Below are 16,967 nucleotides of genomic sequence, written 5' to 3'. Positions count from 1 at the left end.
GACGGGAGACGGGAGACTTCTGGGCTGCTAGTCAAGAATTAGATGTCGTCAAGAAGTGGCCAAAGGAGCATAGATGGTAGTCAGGGAGAACGAATGAGAAAGGTGGAGGAGAGATGGAGGCTTAGAGGTTTGAGGAGGGGAGGGTGCGCACGGACACCTAAACCCAGGTTTAGGTGGGGAGGGCGTCCAAAAATGGCAAGTTTACTGGTAGGCTTCTAAAATATTAGGGGCTCGTGGTATGGATAGCCCAAAGACGCATAACTTTTAACCCTAACCGGGACCGGTTCGGGGTGATCTTTGACTGCAATCGGTGTGCTGCTCTGGCATATAGTTCTATGTATGTTTACCGGAGAGAAAAAAGGTCCCGCGGTGGGAGATTCCTAAGCACTAGTTCTGTGATCTCGGCGGAGAGACTAAGTATAGAAGCCATCGCCCGTGACTAAGATGCAGACGGTGCTAATATTCAAGAGACGGCTGTAGTCCCAACCCTGACTGCTGCACGTGTCTTTGTGTTCCTCTCGGGTTGAGGTGTAGAGTAGAACACAGCGTACGCGTTTATTCTTCATCGTATTGGCTTAAGCCTAACGATAAGGATACTATACGCGTTTATTCGCATTTCCATTGGCTACTACTGTAAGCCACCGATAAGGGTATAACGTTATTTCGTAAGCAATTTTTTGGTGCGATTTAGTCTGCGATAGATTTAGCTACGAAAGATACTAAAGAAAATAGGATATACGCCATAAATAATAATTAAAATAGTGCTAATATATATTAGTAAATTCTTTATGTTTTTTCTTATTATTATATAATATTTTAACCTTATATTTTATTATAGTTGATTTTTTATGGATTTTTATTATGCTCTCTGGCTAACACTCGAATTTAATAAAGACATTCACGACTCTCCCAACCCGAACCCTACTTATATTATTAATACCCTATCCATCACCCTAACCTTATAAAGGTTTACTTAGAGTCATAGAGGTTTCTTTTATAATTATAAAGGTTTCTTTAGGTTATAAATAAAAGCCCTCTGGGCTTTTATAGAGATTCTAGGAGGTTCTAGAGGTTAGGGTCAGGCATTGGGTCAGGCATTGGGTCAGCTATAGATAGAAGCCCTTCGGGCTTCTATAGAGATTCTAGAGCTTTCTATAGGGGTTAGGGTCACACATTGGGTCAGGGTTAGGGTCAGGCATTGGGTCAGGCATTGGGTCAGCTATAGATAGAAGCCCTTCGGGCTTCTATAGAGATTCTAGAGCTTTCTATAGGGGTTAGGGTCACACATTGGGTCAGGCATTGGGTCAGCTATAGATAGAAGCCCTTCGGGCTTCTATAGAGATTCTAGAGCTTTCTATAGAGGTTAGAGTCATGGTTAGGGTCACATATTGGGTCAGGGTTAGGGTCATACATTGGGTCTGGGTTAGGTTATAACCTTCTAGAATAACCCTAAAATTATATAACTATCATTTATCTCAAAAACTTAATTCTTTAACTCTTTTACTTCTTAGCCAAAGATGACCCTTATAGCACCTTGAAAGAGGCTGCCGATGAAAAACGCAGAAAATACAAGTCCCTCAGGGGCTTTCTTTCAGCCTCTTATCTTTTCCGCAGGTGGCCTTATGGACCTAGAGACAGCTAAAGCCTATCAGAAGCTCCAGAACCTTATCGGCCCCTTCGCAGCTAACCAGCTAGACTCCTCTATTAGCCTTGCTTTGACGAGGACTAGGGCAACCTCAGCAGCTTCCATAGCCCGAGATCCCTCTAGCAACTTAGCTAAGTCAATCTGGAATACTTCTAGGGCTTCTTAAAGCTCCTCTTTACTCTTTACCTCTTATCTCTTTTTCTTTATCTCTTATTTCTTATCTCTTACCTCTTATTCTTTATCTCTTATTTCTTATATTTTATCTCTTTGCCTTTTTATATTAGCTATATCTCTCTTTCTTAGCTATTTCTCTCTTTCTTAGCTATCCCCCTCTTTCTTAGCTATATCTCTTATATCTCTTTTATACTCTTATTTCTCCTTTTTCTTATCTCTTTATATCTTAGAAAAATCTCCTCTCTTTAGTCTATAAGCTATATCTTTAGCTAGAAGAAACCCTCCGGGCAAAATAGCTTAGATAGTTAATACTAACCCCAACCATAACCCTAACCCTCGGGCGTCACAAAGATAATGGAAGCCCCCCTCGGTGCCCTATCAGCCTGCCACTGAGCAGCGGGGATATCCATAGCTTGGCAGCGGTCTAGGAGGTTGCCTAGCAGCGAGACCAGCGGCACAACTACCATAGTTATGCCATCTGGGCAGCTAGCAGCCGGCAACTGAAATAAAAGGCTCTTGCCGCCGCTAGTGGGCATGATGGCTAGGATTGGATTCCTATTACCCATAATGGCCTCTAGAATCGGCTTCTGGCCCTGCCGGAAGGTCGCGTTGGGGCCGAGCAGCCTCTGCAGCTCGAGGTCAAGGTCAACCTTGCGCAGCTGCTTCCAGCGGGCTGCTTGAAGCTGCTGGAAATGCTCAAGGTCAACGGCGGCTAGGCCTCTCTTTGAGCCCGAGGGGATAGTTGCCCTTGAGAAGCCAGGGGCAGAGGGGAAACCAAGCAAGAAGTGCCACTCTTCACTAAGAAGCCGGAAGCTTTGCCTGCGCTGATAGGTCTCAAAGTGGGCTTCTGTAAGCTGCCGGCCGTAGACGAGGTTGGAAGTCATGCTGCCATGGCCGGTCTGCCTATGGAGAATAGTATCTCTTTCTCCAGGGCCCTCTTCATCAGAGCTGCTTTCGCTATCTCCGTGGTCGACTTCGCTATATAGCCCCTGGCTAGTAATAGCTGCATCGCGGATATAGCGGCGGCCTAGGGCGATAGCTATATGCCGCCAGCTACTGATAGTAAGAGACTCGATGCCGGCTAGCTTGCCCCAGCGCTTAAGGACCCGGCTAAGCCTAGCCGAATTCCAAGAGCCTGCTGCAAGCCCTATATGCAGCCTAGGGCTATCAGCCTGGCTGCCTCTCAGGGCCCCAAAGGGAGAGTTTCTAGGGCTATAGAACCCTAGCTCGGCCTGCAGCTGCTGCAGCTGGGGGTTATCCCTAGGGCCTCTACCTTCTTGCTAGAACCCTTATCGCCATCTAGGCCAGAGGTCTTCCAGAGAAAGGGGGAAAAGAGCCCTGAGAGCTACGGTCAAAGTTGGCCTGCATAGCTTCCCAGAAGGGCAAGATAAGCCAGAGATAATAGACTAAAAGGGTGCTAACCTCCTGAGGAAGAAAGCGGTGAATAACCTTGAGTCTCTCTGACCTAGAAAAGCCCTTGTGAATACCAGTAACTAGCATAACTAGCCCTTGGTCTAGGAAGATATTGCGGATGCCCCCTGCGGCGGTATTGCGGTGCCGAAGAGTCAAGAGCTCATTTGACCTAGCCGGAAGACCGCTGCTCAAGTGGATCAAGAAGGCTAGCAGCTTAAGCAGCTTCTCAATGCTTTGGCTATAAGAAGACATAGCCCTAGCTTCTGGGGTTATAGAAGAGCTACTAGAGCTTCTAAACTAGCGGGCCTTGAGAATAGGGTCTTCCCAGAGAAAGGAAAAAAGCTAGCTCTTAGTGCCTCCCCTAGCTACCTCATAGAGGCTATCTAAAAAGGAATAGCCTACTGAATTATCAGTAGGGTTATCCTGGATAGAATCCCAGGGGATAGAAGGCACTAGGGCTGGCTGGCTATCCTCCAAGGTATAGCTCTCTTGCATAAGAAGCCCCTGGAAGAGAAGAAGCCGGGCTTCGTCTAGGGCAGCTTGCAGTATATGCTGCAGGCTAGGGAGGCTAAGCCGGTTGCCTCTATAGAGGATAGTCTCCCCTTCCCAGCTGATATAGCCGGGCTGGGCCGTATTGGCCTTGGCAGCTATGCCATAGCTACGCAGCCGAAGGATAAACTGCATAGGGGTCGTGTCAGCCCCAGCCGGGCTATTTAGCATGCACCTAGTTACGAGCTGTTGCACTAGCTCAAAATAACCAGGGCTTGCCTCTCGAGCTTCTAGAAGAGAGCTTCCAAGCTCGGTATGCTGCTGGATAGCCTTATCTCTTTTTCTAGCTACTTCCCGCAGGATAAGTAGCCTAGAAATAGATACTAAGGCAGAGAGAAAAGGGGTAAAGGTCTTAAAGCCTAGCCAAGAGCCATCAGGGGATATACTAAGCATAGTAAGAAAGGAGACCATGACGCTATCAAATTTACTATCCTTAGTCTGATGATCTAGGATCGAGATGAAAAGCGCCAAGGTCCTTTCTTTTACCCCCTTATAAAGCCCTATAACCTTATGGCTAGAGAAGTTGCCTTTAGCTGAGAGCCAGGCCTCTTCTAGGTCATCAAGGTTATCAGATAGAGCCTTATAGCTAGCTAGCTGCTGCTGGCTTGCTTTGAAAGGTGGCCTCTCTGCGGGCTCAAGGTTAAGGCAGCGGAAGGTATAGACTAGAAGCTGCTTTGCTACTATGGCATAGCGGTCTTGCGTAGCCTTCTTATACCTATAGCTAAAGGGCTTCTTTGCTGGCTGCGAGGCATCTTGCCGGTTAACCTCAAAGAGAGCATTTAGAGGAATCTTATTAGAAGCTATAAGGCCTATAGCTTCTTGAATAAGCTCCTCAAAAGCCTGTAAGATAAAAAAGCAATCTAGCTCAGAGGTCTCTTTTAGAGATTCTTTAGTTAGGGTAAGGTCAAGAGAAAGCAGCTCTCTTAGGAAATCCTTTTCCCCACTAAAGTCAGCTAAGTGCCTTGCTGATCCTAGCCTTCGAAGCCAAGGGTTAGGAGCAGTAAAGTCATTTAGCTGCTCTATAGCCTCGGCCTCCTTGCTTCTGATAGCTAGGGCTTGGGCCTCAAAGGCAGCCTTGGCTTCTAGAAGAGAGAGAGCTTCAGAGCTATTACCTTCTAGCAAGACCTCAAAGTATTCACTGCGAGGCCCTTGCTTGAAGAGTTGCTGATAGGCTACGCCGGCTCGCCAATAGCTTTCAGTAGCTATAGAAGGCTGCGAGGCTGCTGCCTTGGAAGGCCGGCCGTCTTGACCCTTCTGCTGGACCTTGTGAAAGACCCGTAAGTGCTCTCTAATTCGGCGTAGCTGGGAGCCAATATAGAAGCAGCTAGGCTCAAAGGTGCAGCGGAAGCCCTGTTGCATAGGCTCTCCAAGTTGTGAGATAGGAGGGCCTGGAGGAATAGGCTTAGGTAGCCTTATAAGGTCCTTCTGGCCCTGAAGAAGATCAAGCTTAGTAGCTTGCTCTAGGGTAGGCTTGATCTCTTGGAGGGAAAGCTGATGAGGCTGTTGGCGGAGGTGTTGTTGAATTTAGTTAAAAAGAACTATGGTTTTATAAGTCTTGTAAATTAGAAGGGAAAAAGCCGGGATATAAGTAAAATAATCCATAATTATAAGACTTATAGATAACTAAGATATAAATAAATAATACTTTTAGATAACTAAGATATAGATAGAGATAGAAATTAGAAGTAAATAGCTAGGAAGAGTTAAAGTCTTTATAAAGAGGTAAAAAAAAGAAAGAATATAGAGGTTAAAGCTTATTGGCTAAGGAATTATCTTAATTATGGCTAGCGAGGTGGTTAGTGTGGCTAGATAGCTAAGTTGTGGCGGTGGTTGGGAAATTTTAGCGTAGCGCTAGTTGCATTGACTACCCTATTAAAATTTCTCTTTTTTATCTTTAAATAATTCTAGAAAAATTAAGAAATAAGATATAAGAAAAAGGACTTTATTTCTAAAATCCTTATAGCTTAAAGTTATATATATCTCTTTTGCGGAGCCTTAGCCCTATAGGAACCCTCTTTTCTAGAAAACGTCGGCTAGTCGAGAAAAAAACTGTCGGCTGCCCCATGGTCTGCTAGCGTAAAAAAAATCTCCCATACAAAAAAACTGTCGGTAGCTCAACCGACGGTTTTAATAGATGATAGGGTTCAGCCACCTCCTCGGCAGGCGTTGGAGTCCGTAGCTGCATATCAAGCTTCGAGACCACACTTTCCGGGTCAAGAGGAATAAGCCTAGCTCCTCTGAAGGCTAACTTAATACTTTTTTCCGTCATGGTGGCCTGAAATGCGGCGTGGAAGGCCAGAAAGAACTCGGTCTTTGAAACGTGGGTTATAGAGCATCTGATTAGATGCTCTATTTCTTGACCGTAAGCGCTCTTGAGCACGCTGAAGCACCCGACGTCAAGGGGCTGAAGTAGATGAGATGAATGAGGCGGCATATAGAGCGTGATGATGTTGTTATCCTGGTAATATCTCTCAAAATCGATAGAATGATGACTTTCATGGCCATCGAGGATTAAGAGACGATAGGAACCAATTGATCGATTGGTTGTATACCGGTCAAAGTGCTTTAGCCACTCTAGACTAGTCTCGTTATCTATCCAGCCATTTTGGGTCGTCGCAATAGCCTAATCGCCCGGGAGGTTGCTTTCTCGGTACCAGTTAGCGAGGTGATATTGGCCCGCACCGATGATAAACGGCGGGATCGCCTAGCCTTCTGCATTGATCGCTTGGATAACTGTAATCCATTCCCGGTTTCTAGGCTGCACTAATTTTGGCTTTCTATGCCTATCTGTGCCTATGACGACTATTCCGCTTTGAATTATGCCTATTATAAAGCTAGTCTCGTTAAAGTTATAGATATTTTCTAATTAGATGCTATACTTTGCGATTATGTTTGCTATAAGCATAAACTAGTCATAGATAATAGCTGGATTTTTATACTTAGCTCTCTAGTAGTTATATTTCCGAAAAAAACGCGTCTTAAGGTCTAGGTGCCGCTTAATGAAGTTAGAAGCCTAGCGCTTGCTAACGGGTAGCGCGTCGCGGTCGGCGAGCAATCAGTTAGCTATTTCTTTAATACCATGTAGTCGCGGGGGAAATCCTCGCGAATCTAGGTCGAGAATGAACTGAATAATGATTTATTCCTCTAGATTAGATAGTTTATATGATTTAGGAATCTAATTACGTCGAGATTGTATGCCTTTCTGGCGGCGACCTAGCTTTTTAGGGCAGATATTATAGATTGATGTAGCGCGTCGGATGCGTAATTTTGGGTTATTTTGAAGCGCTTGAAGGGCAAGAAGTATATTACCCTCGCTATTGAATTCAGATATGTTTAGTGGTTAAGAATTAATTGATTAAATAGAAGAGAGAGAGATTAAGGGATTTTTAGGATATATACTTGTCTGGGATATAAGCTTATTATGTATGTTATATTAATATATTATTTTATACCCTTTTATTTTATATTATAGATAAGGTTTATTATTTAATTAATATAATAATAAGATAAAAAAGTAATTTTATTTTTATTTTTCCTCTTAATAGGTTTTATATTAATAATATTAATATAATATCTAAGAGATATTAATATACTTTTAGTATATTAAGTATATTTTTATATTATCTTATAGATTAAAAGATATTTTTAGATATTAGGGGTTTTTAGCTAATTCCTAGTAATAGGCTTAAATATAGATTTCTTACTTATTTAATATTTTTATATATTCTTATATAATCTAAATATATCTTTCCCTTAGGTTATTTTAGTACTTATTATTATTTTTATTATATAGTTAGGGGTAATCTTTTTCTTCTTATAATTTTTTATTATTCTTCTAGGGCTTCCTAAAGTGCTCTTAGCATAGTTCTCTTTATAGTTTTTAAGCCTTATGCTTAAACTTAGTTTAATTAATATTACTACTACTAGTTTTAGTAATCTAATTATCGCGTAATAGTCTATTATATTAGTTTATTTTTTATTATTTATAGATTTTATTATATTCTTATAATATCTTAACTTAGTATTAAGGGCATAAGGTATAGTTATACCGCGTAGGGTTATCTTATTAATAGTCCTTTTAGTAAACTATAGTAGGTACTAGAAGTTATTTCTTTTTTTTATATCTTATAATTTATTTTTTATAATTAAATCCTTTTATAATAGCTTCTTAGAAGTTAGTTTATTTATTTAAGGGTTATTATACTAAAGGGGGTATTATAGGTTTTTTAGTTTTAGGTTTAGCGCGTCTAGTTATAGCAATAGTATGCTATGGCATTAAGTTACTTAGTTATTATCCTCCCTTATTAGGCTCTAAGAGTAGTTTTTATCCTATATGTTCTATAATATGCGAGTAGTTATTCTTTTAGGGTTTAATTAGTTTATAGAGTTATTCCTTTATGATATTATTAATTATATAATTGCCTTTTACTTATTTTTTTAAGAGATATACTTAGCTATATAGTATATCTAGCTTATTTAGTTAAATACTAGTTTTATTATATCCTTATTAAGCTATTTTAAGTGTTTTAATAGTATAAATAGCTATCTAGGGTTTAATATTTGCCTAAGTGGATCTTATTTATTTCTTACCTTCTATGAGGGGTTATTATAGCTTTAGTTAATAGCGCCCTTTCTTTATATCTTATTACTTCTTTTAGTATTTATTAGCCTTATATCCTTTTTTATAGTAATAATAATATTTAATATCTTTATTATTTTTTTAAGCTGCTCTAAGTTTTATAAGTCCTATATAGGTTTTATAAGAGGTATTATCCTTAGTTTCTTCTTACCTTTAAGATTAATTAATATTATTCTTATTACTTTAAATCTGCCTTTTATTAGATTTCTCTATATATTATTTAAATTATTAGTTATTAATCTTAATAGTTATATTAATATAGTCTTAGAGGTTATTAGGTTTTTTTATTTTATAGAGTTTATTCTTAATCTTATCCTTAAGTCTTTTATAAAAAGTAATCTAGAGAGTATTTATTTCTTAATTAAGAAATAAGGTAATTTATATAAACTTAGCTATATAGGTTAAGGTAGCCTTTATTTATTATAAGTTCTTAAGTTTTTATATAACTTATTATTTTTTATTAATAATCTTAAAGTTTTATTTAATTATTTCTTTAAAGTTTTTATATTTAGTAAAAAGGAGTTATATTTCCTTAGTAGGTTTATTTCTAAGAAAGTTATATAGCTTAGGTTTAAATTATATAAGTATATTACCTATAAGGTATTTACTAGTATATAAGACCTTGCTTTTAGTATTAGCTATCCTAGTAAGAAAGTACTATTAATATACTCTAAGGGATATAAGGAATATCTTAATATAAGTAGCCTGCCTATTAAATAGTTCTAAGTCCCTAGGTTTAATAATCTCGCTAATATTTTTATAGGTAATACTAGCGGCGGTATGCTTAAATATTAAGTTACTAAGATTATAAACCTACTATTATACTAGGTCATTTTGCTAAGCTTAGAGCATAGTAAGTCAGTTAATCCGGTTTTATTATTTATTAATTATTTACTAGTATTACTATTATTGCTATTTTATAGCTTAGCGGAATCGTTCTTATATATTATTTATTAATGCCTCTATGCTAGCTAATTATTCCTAAGTGATCCTAGCGTTATTATATGCTCTATCTAGGAGGTTATTATACTAGGTGCTTAGGTGGTTATACTTATTTCTAAGCTTATGGACCTTATCCTCGTGTGAGGCCGGGATGATATGTTCTTCGCTATTATTATTAGTATCTATCGGGATATTAGGTTCCTCTGGTTTGGTCGTGGGCTATCCCTGTTGGGGGGTAATAGGCAGCTTACTGCGAGGGGTAGAAGGAGATCCAGTGTTAGGTGCTATAGTAATAGTATTGCTTAGAGTATATAATATATTACTAAATAAGAGCTATTAATATGTGATAATTATATATTTCTTAAGAGATAAATTAGTTATACTAGGTTTATATTAGCAGAGAGTATTAGGTATAGTCTAAGTAATAGGTTATAAGTTATATCTAATAATATACTTAAAGGTATTAAGTATAACTAAGTTATATTAATAGCTAAGGTAATTAGTATATAAGAAAGTTATAAGTAAGCGTGTCTATATACTAAGGTTATTATAGATAGATCATAATAAATTATAGGCCATAGGTCGTGATCCGTCGTGATCCTGCCTCGGATTATAGATAGATCATAGTGTCTTAGTATAATTTGTTATGATCCTCTAGTAATTAGTTTATGCGGTGGGTTAACTTTTATTACATAAGTGCGAGTTATCTAGGTCGTGATATAAAGAGTAAGAAGGATATTAACTTCTTTATTTAACTATAATATACTAGGTAGTTAAGAATTAATTAATTAAATAGAGATAATATTAATTAAGGGATTTTTATTTTACTTACTTATTTATTTTACTTACTTATTATATATATTATATAATAAACCTAACCTTTTAAATCTAATATATATATATAACAAGCTAAATAGCAAGTAAATTAGATACTTTTTTTAACCTTTAAGATAGAAATTACTATAAAAACATAATAAACTATTTAATAAATTAAAATTACTTACTATACTCTTCCTTAGATATCTTAATTACTACCTAATATATTCTTATATTATAACTAGGCTTATTATAGATACTATAATGCTAAACCCCTAGTCGCGCTAACCTCCCTTAATTACTACTTCTTAATAATTCTGCCACTACCTATGCATTTATATCTATCTAATTAATTACTTACCTTCCTTCTTTTATTATTATTACCCCTTTTTTTATAATTAGGTCCTTTTTGCCCTTTAGCGCTAGCTTAGTATCTTATTTGCCTATTTAAGTTCTTTAACCTTAGCCTTAAGTAAGGCAACCTTATATATAATTATCTTTATTCCCTTAGAAGAAGATTATATAACTTCTAAAATTAACTCTAGGGAGCTACTTTTATGCCTTATAACTTATCTCTTAAGGTAATCTAACTAAGATTAAGCCTTAAGCATGGTCTTTAAGGTCTTTAAGACCTAAGGGGTCAATGGTTTAGCTACCTCCTTAGGCGGCGTTAAAGTCTATAGCTATATATTAAGCTTTAAGATTATACTTTCCGGGTTAAGAGGAATAAGCCTAGCTCCTCTAAAGGCTAACTTAATATTCTTTTCTATTATAGTGGCCTAAAATGCAGCATAGAAGGCTAGAAAGAACTTAGTCTTTAAAATATAAGTTATAAAATATCTAATTAGATGCTTTATTTCTTAGCTATAAGCGTTCTTAAGCACGCTAAAGCACTTAATATTAAGGGGCTAAAGTATATAAGATAAATAAGGTGGCATATAAAGCCTAATAATTTTCTTCTCCTTATAATATCTCTTAAATTTAATTAAGTAGTGACTTTTATAGCTATTGAATTGGGGCTCGGGCGAGCCTGTTAGTCACGTGCTTGAACACGTGACCACTTGATCAAAAGAGGCATCTTCCGCCGCAGCTCTTAGCTAGCCATCCTTTTCATCTTTACCTTCTAATTTACCTCTTTTTCAACTGCTTATTAAGCAGCCCTCGCAGCCTCAATTGGCTGTGGGTGGTCTGTGTGTTGTGTTGTTGTTCCTCCACAGTTAAACTATTAAAGATTAGAAGATAATAGCGACTATTTAATTGCTTAGCTATACACCGGTCAAAGTGCTTAAGCCACTTAAGACCGGTCTTATTATCAGTCTAGCTATTTTAGGTTATTATAATAGCCCAATCGCCCGGGAGGTTACTATCCCGGTACTAGTTAGCGAGGTAATATTGGCCGGCACTGATGATAAACGGCGCGATCGCTTGGCCATCTGTATTGATCGCCTGAATGACTATAATCTATTCCCGGTTTCTGGGCTGCACTGATTTTGGCTTTCTACGCCTATCTATGCCTATGATAACTATTTCGCTCTAAATTATGCCTATTATAAAGCTAGTCTTATTAATATTATAGAAATTATCTAATTAGATGCTATACTTCGCGATTATATTTACTATAAGTATAAACTAATTATAGATAATAATTAGATCTTTGCACTTAGCTCTTTAGTAGTTATACTTCTAAAAAAAACGCGTCTTAAGGTCTAAGTATCGCCTAACGAAGTTTAAAGCCTAATGCGCGCTAATTAGTAGCGCGTCGCGGTCGGTAAGTAATTGATTAGCTATTTCCTTTATACCATAAAGCCAGGGGGGAAATCCTCGTGAATCTAGGTCGAGAATAAAGTAAATAAGGATCTGTTCCTCTAGATCAGATAGTCGGCGTGAATTAGAAATAGTATTAACTCGGGCTTGGATGCTATTATATCAGTTAAATAGTATTGAATGCTTGACTTAGTAGAGCTTTGCGGCACCTCTAAGACTTAGTTTTAGTATATTTTAATAGGCTTAAAGTGCAAGAAGGATTCTAGCCTCTTTATTAGACTATGATATGCTGGGTGGTTAAGAATTAATTAATTAAATAGAGATAATATAAGTTAAGGGATTTTTTGTCTGGTTCGCTTGCTGTCTGGCTCGCTATATATGTATGTTAGGTAATTTAAGTATAATTTAAATTTTTTAAAATTTATTTAAAATTATCTTTTAAGGTAAAAATTTAAGTAGTATACTCGCTATATATATATATTATTAATTAATATATAATATATATATATAGCTTGCATAATAAATAAGTATGCGTAATAAAGGTATTTTTACCTTAAAAAAAGAAATTAAAAAAGCTATTAAAATTTGAGATATAATTTAAAATAAATAGAATTTTAATATTAGATTTATTATATAAGCTATTATTTTATATATTTTTTAAAAAAATCTTATAAGACTTCTTATAAGGTAGTATATAAAAAAGCATATTTATATTATATACTTAACGTATATGATAAGCGAGTGGGACAGACAAGCGAGCGGGACAGCTAGATTATATACTAAAACTAGGATTTTTAAATAATTCTAGAAAATTCATATTAAGCTAAGGAAAGCTAAAAATTAGAAGTTAGCTTAATTATATAATATATTATTAATCCTGATTTTTATAGATTATTAGAAAAATACCCTATAGGGTAGTTTAGAAAAAGTATATTCGCACTGTATAAATAGCTATTTCTCTATAAAGGAGATTTTTTAAAAATCTATAAAAATTAGATATACTTTATTTATGAGTTAAATAGCTAGAAATACTCTTTATAAGTTTCTAGCTATTTTATTAAAGTTTTTATTAAAGTTTAAAAATCCTAGTTTTAGTGCACAGTCTAGCTGTCCCGCTCACTTGTCTGTCCCACTCGCTTATCATATACGTTAGCTATTTTTCTATAAAAGGCTTTTTTTAAAAAAATAAAAAAATTATATTAAGATTCTTTAAGAAATTAGGTTTATATAAATGCTCTTTTTAAGTATATAGCTATTTTATAAAAAAAGTTAATCTATCTAGGGTAAGTAAGATTTTAATAATATAGTATGCTATCACGCATGCTTGTTTGTCACACAAGCTATACATATATGTTATTAAGTTTTAATTTTTATTAAATATTATTTAAATCTTATAATAATTAATATTTATTTCTTATATATCTCTCCTAGTAGACTTATCCCTTTAAGGCCCCTATTTACCATTTTAAGATAGCAGAGGCATAAAAGCAGACATCCTAAACGCTAACACCATACTACTAATCTCTTCTACTGCGAGAAAGGGTCCCGCTAATCTGAGTCTCAGCCACCACAGCCATTATGTCACGCGGAACAAGCCCGGAAAGAAGCGTCGACCAGATCGACACGACCTCTGCGCTGGGGACAAATGCCGACGCCGCCATGGTTCAATCCACCATTTCGTGGGTTAATTACCAGTCAGCAAGATAGATGAGCGAACACACTCACTAAAATTCAGCGCAGGGAGATTAAGAATTCATTCGCGACTTAGAATGATACAAAGTGACGTAATACTTACTATTTTGCATAAACAACAGTTCATAGAGTACGGTGGCTATCAGGGAAGTTCCGAAGGTGCATAAACTCCCAGACCTGCGCTAGTAGCTGTCAATGTGGCGTGCCAACTTAGGATTAGGCACATGTCTCACCTTTCTTTCTACTTCAAGGATCATAGACCTGTCTACTGCCGTGTACGATTAAAAAAACTACACGTTTCCATCTAGAACAGCTCTGGTAGAGTTTCTCCTTAATCACCTCTGCATCTAGACGCCGACATCCGACACGCCATCATCTCTTTCTGTGGATTTTAGTGATATTCGTTTCCTCACTCTGATATAAAATAGCGAATATTAATTCAGTAAATCAAGGTCTCATGAAGGTTCAAGAAGTACTGCTTGGGGTTGGGGTTGTCATATTTCCGGTTCATCTCCCCGGTAAGAATGCCCATTAAAACTCTTTTTAAAACTGAGTGTCATTGTGGCTCTTTGGTTCTTGGGGTCAGAACACGCCTCCAAGCCTCTTGTTTAGAGACATTTCATGGCCACATTGGACCAGAGTCGTAGCTCTTCGATTCTAAATGTCACTCGTCCTTCATCTCTGATGGCTTTCCTTAACGCTTATCCACCCTCCCAAAGGTTTCGATGCTTCCCAGTGAGGGAAGCGAGCGGGCGAGACCACGTTTAAACTTTTTTGTTGCCAGCAGAAGCTTGCTGCATGCCGTCAGCGGTCGCTTGACGGGCTGTCATTGAAGGTGCATTTCCCCCGTCTGGCCGCAAGCATCTCCAGCACCGCACTGCCCACACTGTACACAGGTCTTAGTTCCCATTATGTACGCAAGTACCTCCCAACCAGTCCCTGCTGTGATTTGTTCTCAGCCCCGAAGCGTTAGGGTGTGCTCGGTAACTGTCATCTTCGAAGCTTCCCTCTCTTCACATCCCCGGCTCCCCGCGGTTTGTCATAATCATTAATCAGTAACTCACCTCTCGCATATTTTCCTCCGCTCCGGTTCTTTCGCCTCTTTGACTTCTTCTTCTTAAACGAGTGCCGCTTCTTTACGAAAATTGTGTTGTGTGCGGAGTGCGAGAGCCTGTGACCATGTTGCCGAAGCACTATCTGGCACTATCTTCCATCCTCGTGGGATCTTGGGCTCAGAAGACTACTGAGACTGTGGTACCGGAGACGACTGAGGCCCCCTCATCGACATTGGAGGAAGCGACGACCGATACTGCTACTGGAACGGGAGTTACAACACACACTATTAACGTTGGAGCAGTTAGTTGACTCGCACATCAAGGTCTTGGCCTACACTAACCTGTGGTATAGGCTGGACACAAGTTTACTCCCAACGACATTGAAGCGGATGTCGGAGATATCCTCGAATATCGGTTCTATCCCGATGCGCACTGGGTAATTCGAGGAGACTTTGGCTATCCATGCATCCCATACGAGTACGTTGATACGGATAGGACAGGCTTCTCAAGTGGTCCCCAGCCCGTTAAGGCTATCACCAACGATGTGAGTGGCTGAGAGGCTTAATACCCCGAGCCAGCAGCACTGACACCACAAGGCTCCCCGATTCCGTGTGAGAGTCAACAATACGGAACCGATCTTCTATTACTGCGGTGCTCCTGGGTCTTGTGTCAAGTACCATATGATGGGTGTTGTCAATCCCGTAAGCCTGACTGTAAATTCTCATACACCCTGCTGACAACACGTGTAGTCGAAAAATGAGACCCTGGACGACTGGCTTAAAAAGGCAAATGGTGTGGATTACCAGCTAACGCCCGGCGAACCTTTCCCAAAGGAACAAGGCTTCACGACCTCAACTACATCTGCAAGTCCCGAATCGACCACATCTACAACCCCAGACGCAACCGGCGGCTTCTCTTACCAACCCGATGATGAGAACGGTCTCAGCGGCGGCGCAGTTGCTGGCATTGCGATTGGTGGCGCGGCTGTCCTCATTCTTGCAACCGGAGTGATCTACCTCTGTAGCAGACGTGGTGGCTTCGACAAGGCATATCGCAAAAACATCGGCAACAACGCCATGCCTAGCTACCCTAACGAAGCACCACCTGTTGTTGAAGCTGAGGTCGGCTCGCCGAATGGTGCGGTCCCGGGTTTCTGGGTGTACAAGCCGATGAGCCCAGTAGCCAGCAGCGCTGGTCAGAGTCCCCGTACTAGCCCTCCGCCTCGGCCACCAAAGGAGGAACTTGTCGCGTCAGCTGAACTGCCTGGGCAGAAACTCGCAGAACCAGTAGCTGAGCTGCCTGACTCTGTAAACTCAGGGAGCTAGCCTTTGTCGACATGTAACACAGGGCAGGCAACGACGTTCTTGCAGACGGGTGAGGGAACGGGGTATCGGCCTTCGAGGTAAGACTTGGGGTCAGCTCTGGATATTAATTAGATTGCATCAAAACGGGGTGATACCAGGTTTCAAATAAAAGTTAAGGCATATGGGCTTGATTTCCTTTATTATATTTAGGAGGGTGCAAAGCATCTTATCAACTGTTGGAAACCTCTAACTCAGTCACGATAGGGGGATTGACGTAATTAAAATGGCGCAAATAAAAGGTACATCTCCTCCCCACTTAAATTAGCCTATGGTAGAAGTCATAACAATTCTTTGAGTTATAAATCGCTATATTGCACTTGTCGCAACCCTTCCATTTTCGACTTCACGATCCGTTACCATAACACCGACTCCATTGCCTTCCTTCAACCAACTCTTTCTGACCGGTCAAGGGCCCCACCAGCCATATTTTCAACAAACTCTGGCTGGTACAACCTGGCACCCCGTCTTCCAAGAGCCGATGACTACGGCCGGCGTATCCTCTATCACGGTCAAAGCCAGGAGTCCCTTTGACCATTGGCAGGCCAGTTGGAAGGACGAGCACAGACACGCTGATCCTGATGACGAAGACTGCGTTTTTGAGGAGGCCATCGCAGAAGATGGGTGGATGTACGACAGGCTGCTGCGCTGCTGTGGGGAGGATCTGCCGCCAAAAGCGCCATCCTTGGTGGTTGAGGCATCAGACAAGCCGTACGTCACTGTCCACGACTACCTAACGGCCGTGCATGCTTGGCTCTTGCCCTTACGCCAAAGCATCTTGTCGGCCATGTCGGTCTTTAACCCGGTGCCAGGTGGGATCAAGCTGGTGGTGGACTGTACATCAGTGGACGGTGTCAATATTAGGGAGGAAGGAGAATGGATCCGAGGGCGCAGGCCAACAGGACCTGCGGTAGGAC

General features: G+C 39.4%; 2 protein-coding genes across 2 annotated transcripts; one reads left to right on the top strand and one right to left on the bottom strand.

The window, feature by feature from the left end:
• Positions 1–2,148: 2,148 nt before the first annotated feature.
• On the bottom strand, positions 2,149–2,703 carry LRP88_12411 (uncharacterized protein; the record flags this gene model as incomplete). The annotated part of the gene is made up of 1 exon (XM_083248805.1): positions 2,149–2,703. One exon carries the CDS (start codon positions 2,701–2,703, stop codon positions 2,149–2,151), a length of 555 nt encoding a protein of 184 aa, XP_083096235.1.
• A 12,110-nt stretch (positions 2,704–14,813) lies between these two features.
• LRP88_12410 (uncharacterized protein) lies at positions 14,814–16,014 on the top strand (the record flags this gene model as incomplete). Its single annotated transcript, XM_083248804.1, has 4 exons — positions 14,814–14,990; positions 15,042–15,233; positions 15,286–15,390; positions 15,439–16,014. The coding sequence occupies 4 exons, from the start codon at positions 14,814–14,816 to the stop codon at positions 16,012–16,014; spliced, it is 1,050 nt and encodes a 349-aa protein (XP_083096234.1).
• Positions 16,015–16,967: the final 953 nt, after the last annotated feature.

Source organism: Fusarium phalaenopsidis (genome assembly GCF_050370095.1).
Source record: "Fusarium phalaenopsidis strain FUZ10S chromosome Unknown contig_32316, whole genome shotgun sequence".
NCBI classification, from domain to species: domain Eukaryota; kingdom Fungi; phylum Ascomycota; class Sordariomycetes; order Hypocreales; family Nectriaceae; genus Fusarium; species Fusarium phalaenopsidis.
The sequence above is the reverse complement of the archived record's forward strand: the minus strand, read 5'-3'. Positions and strand labels throughout refer to the sequence as shown.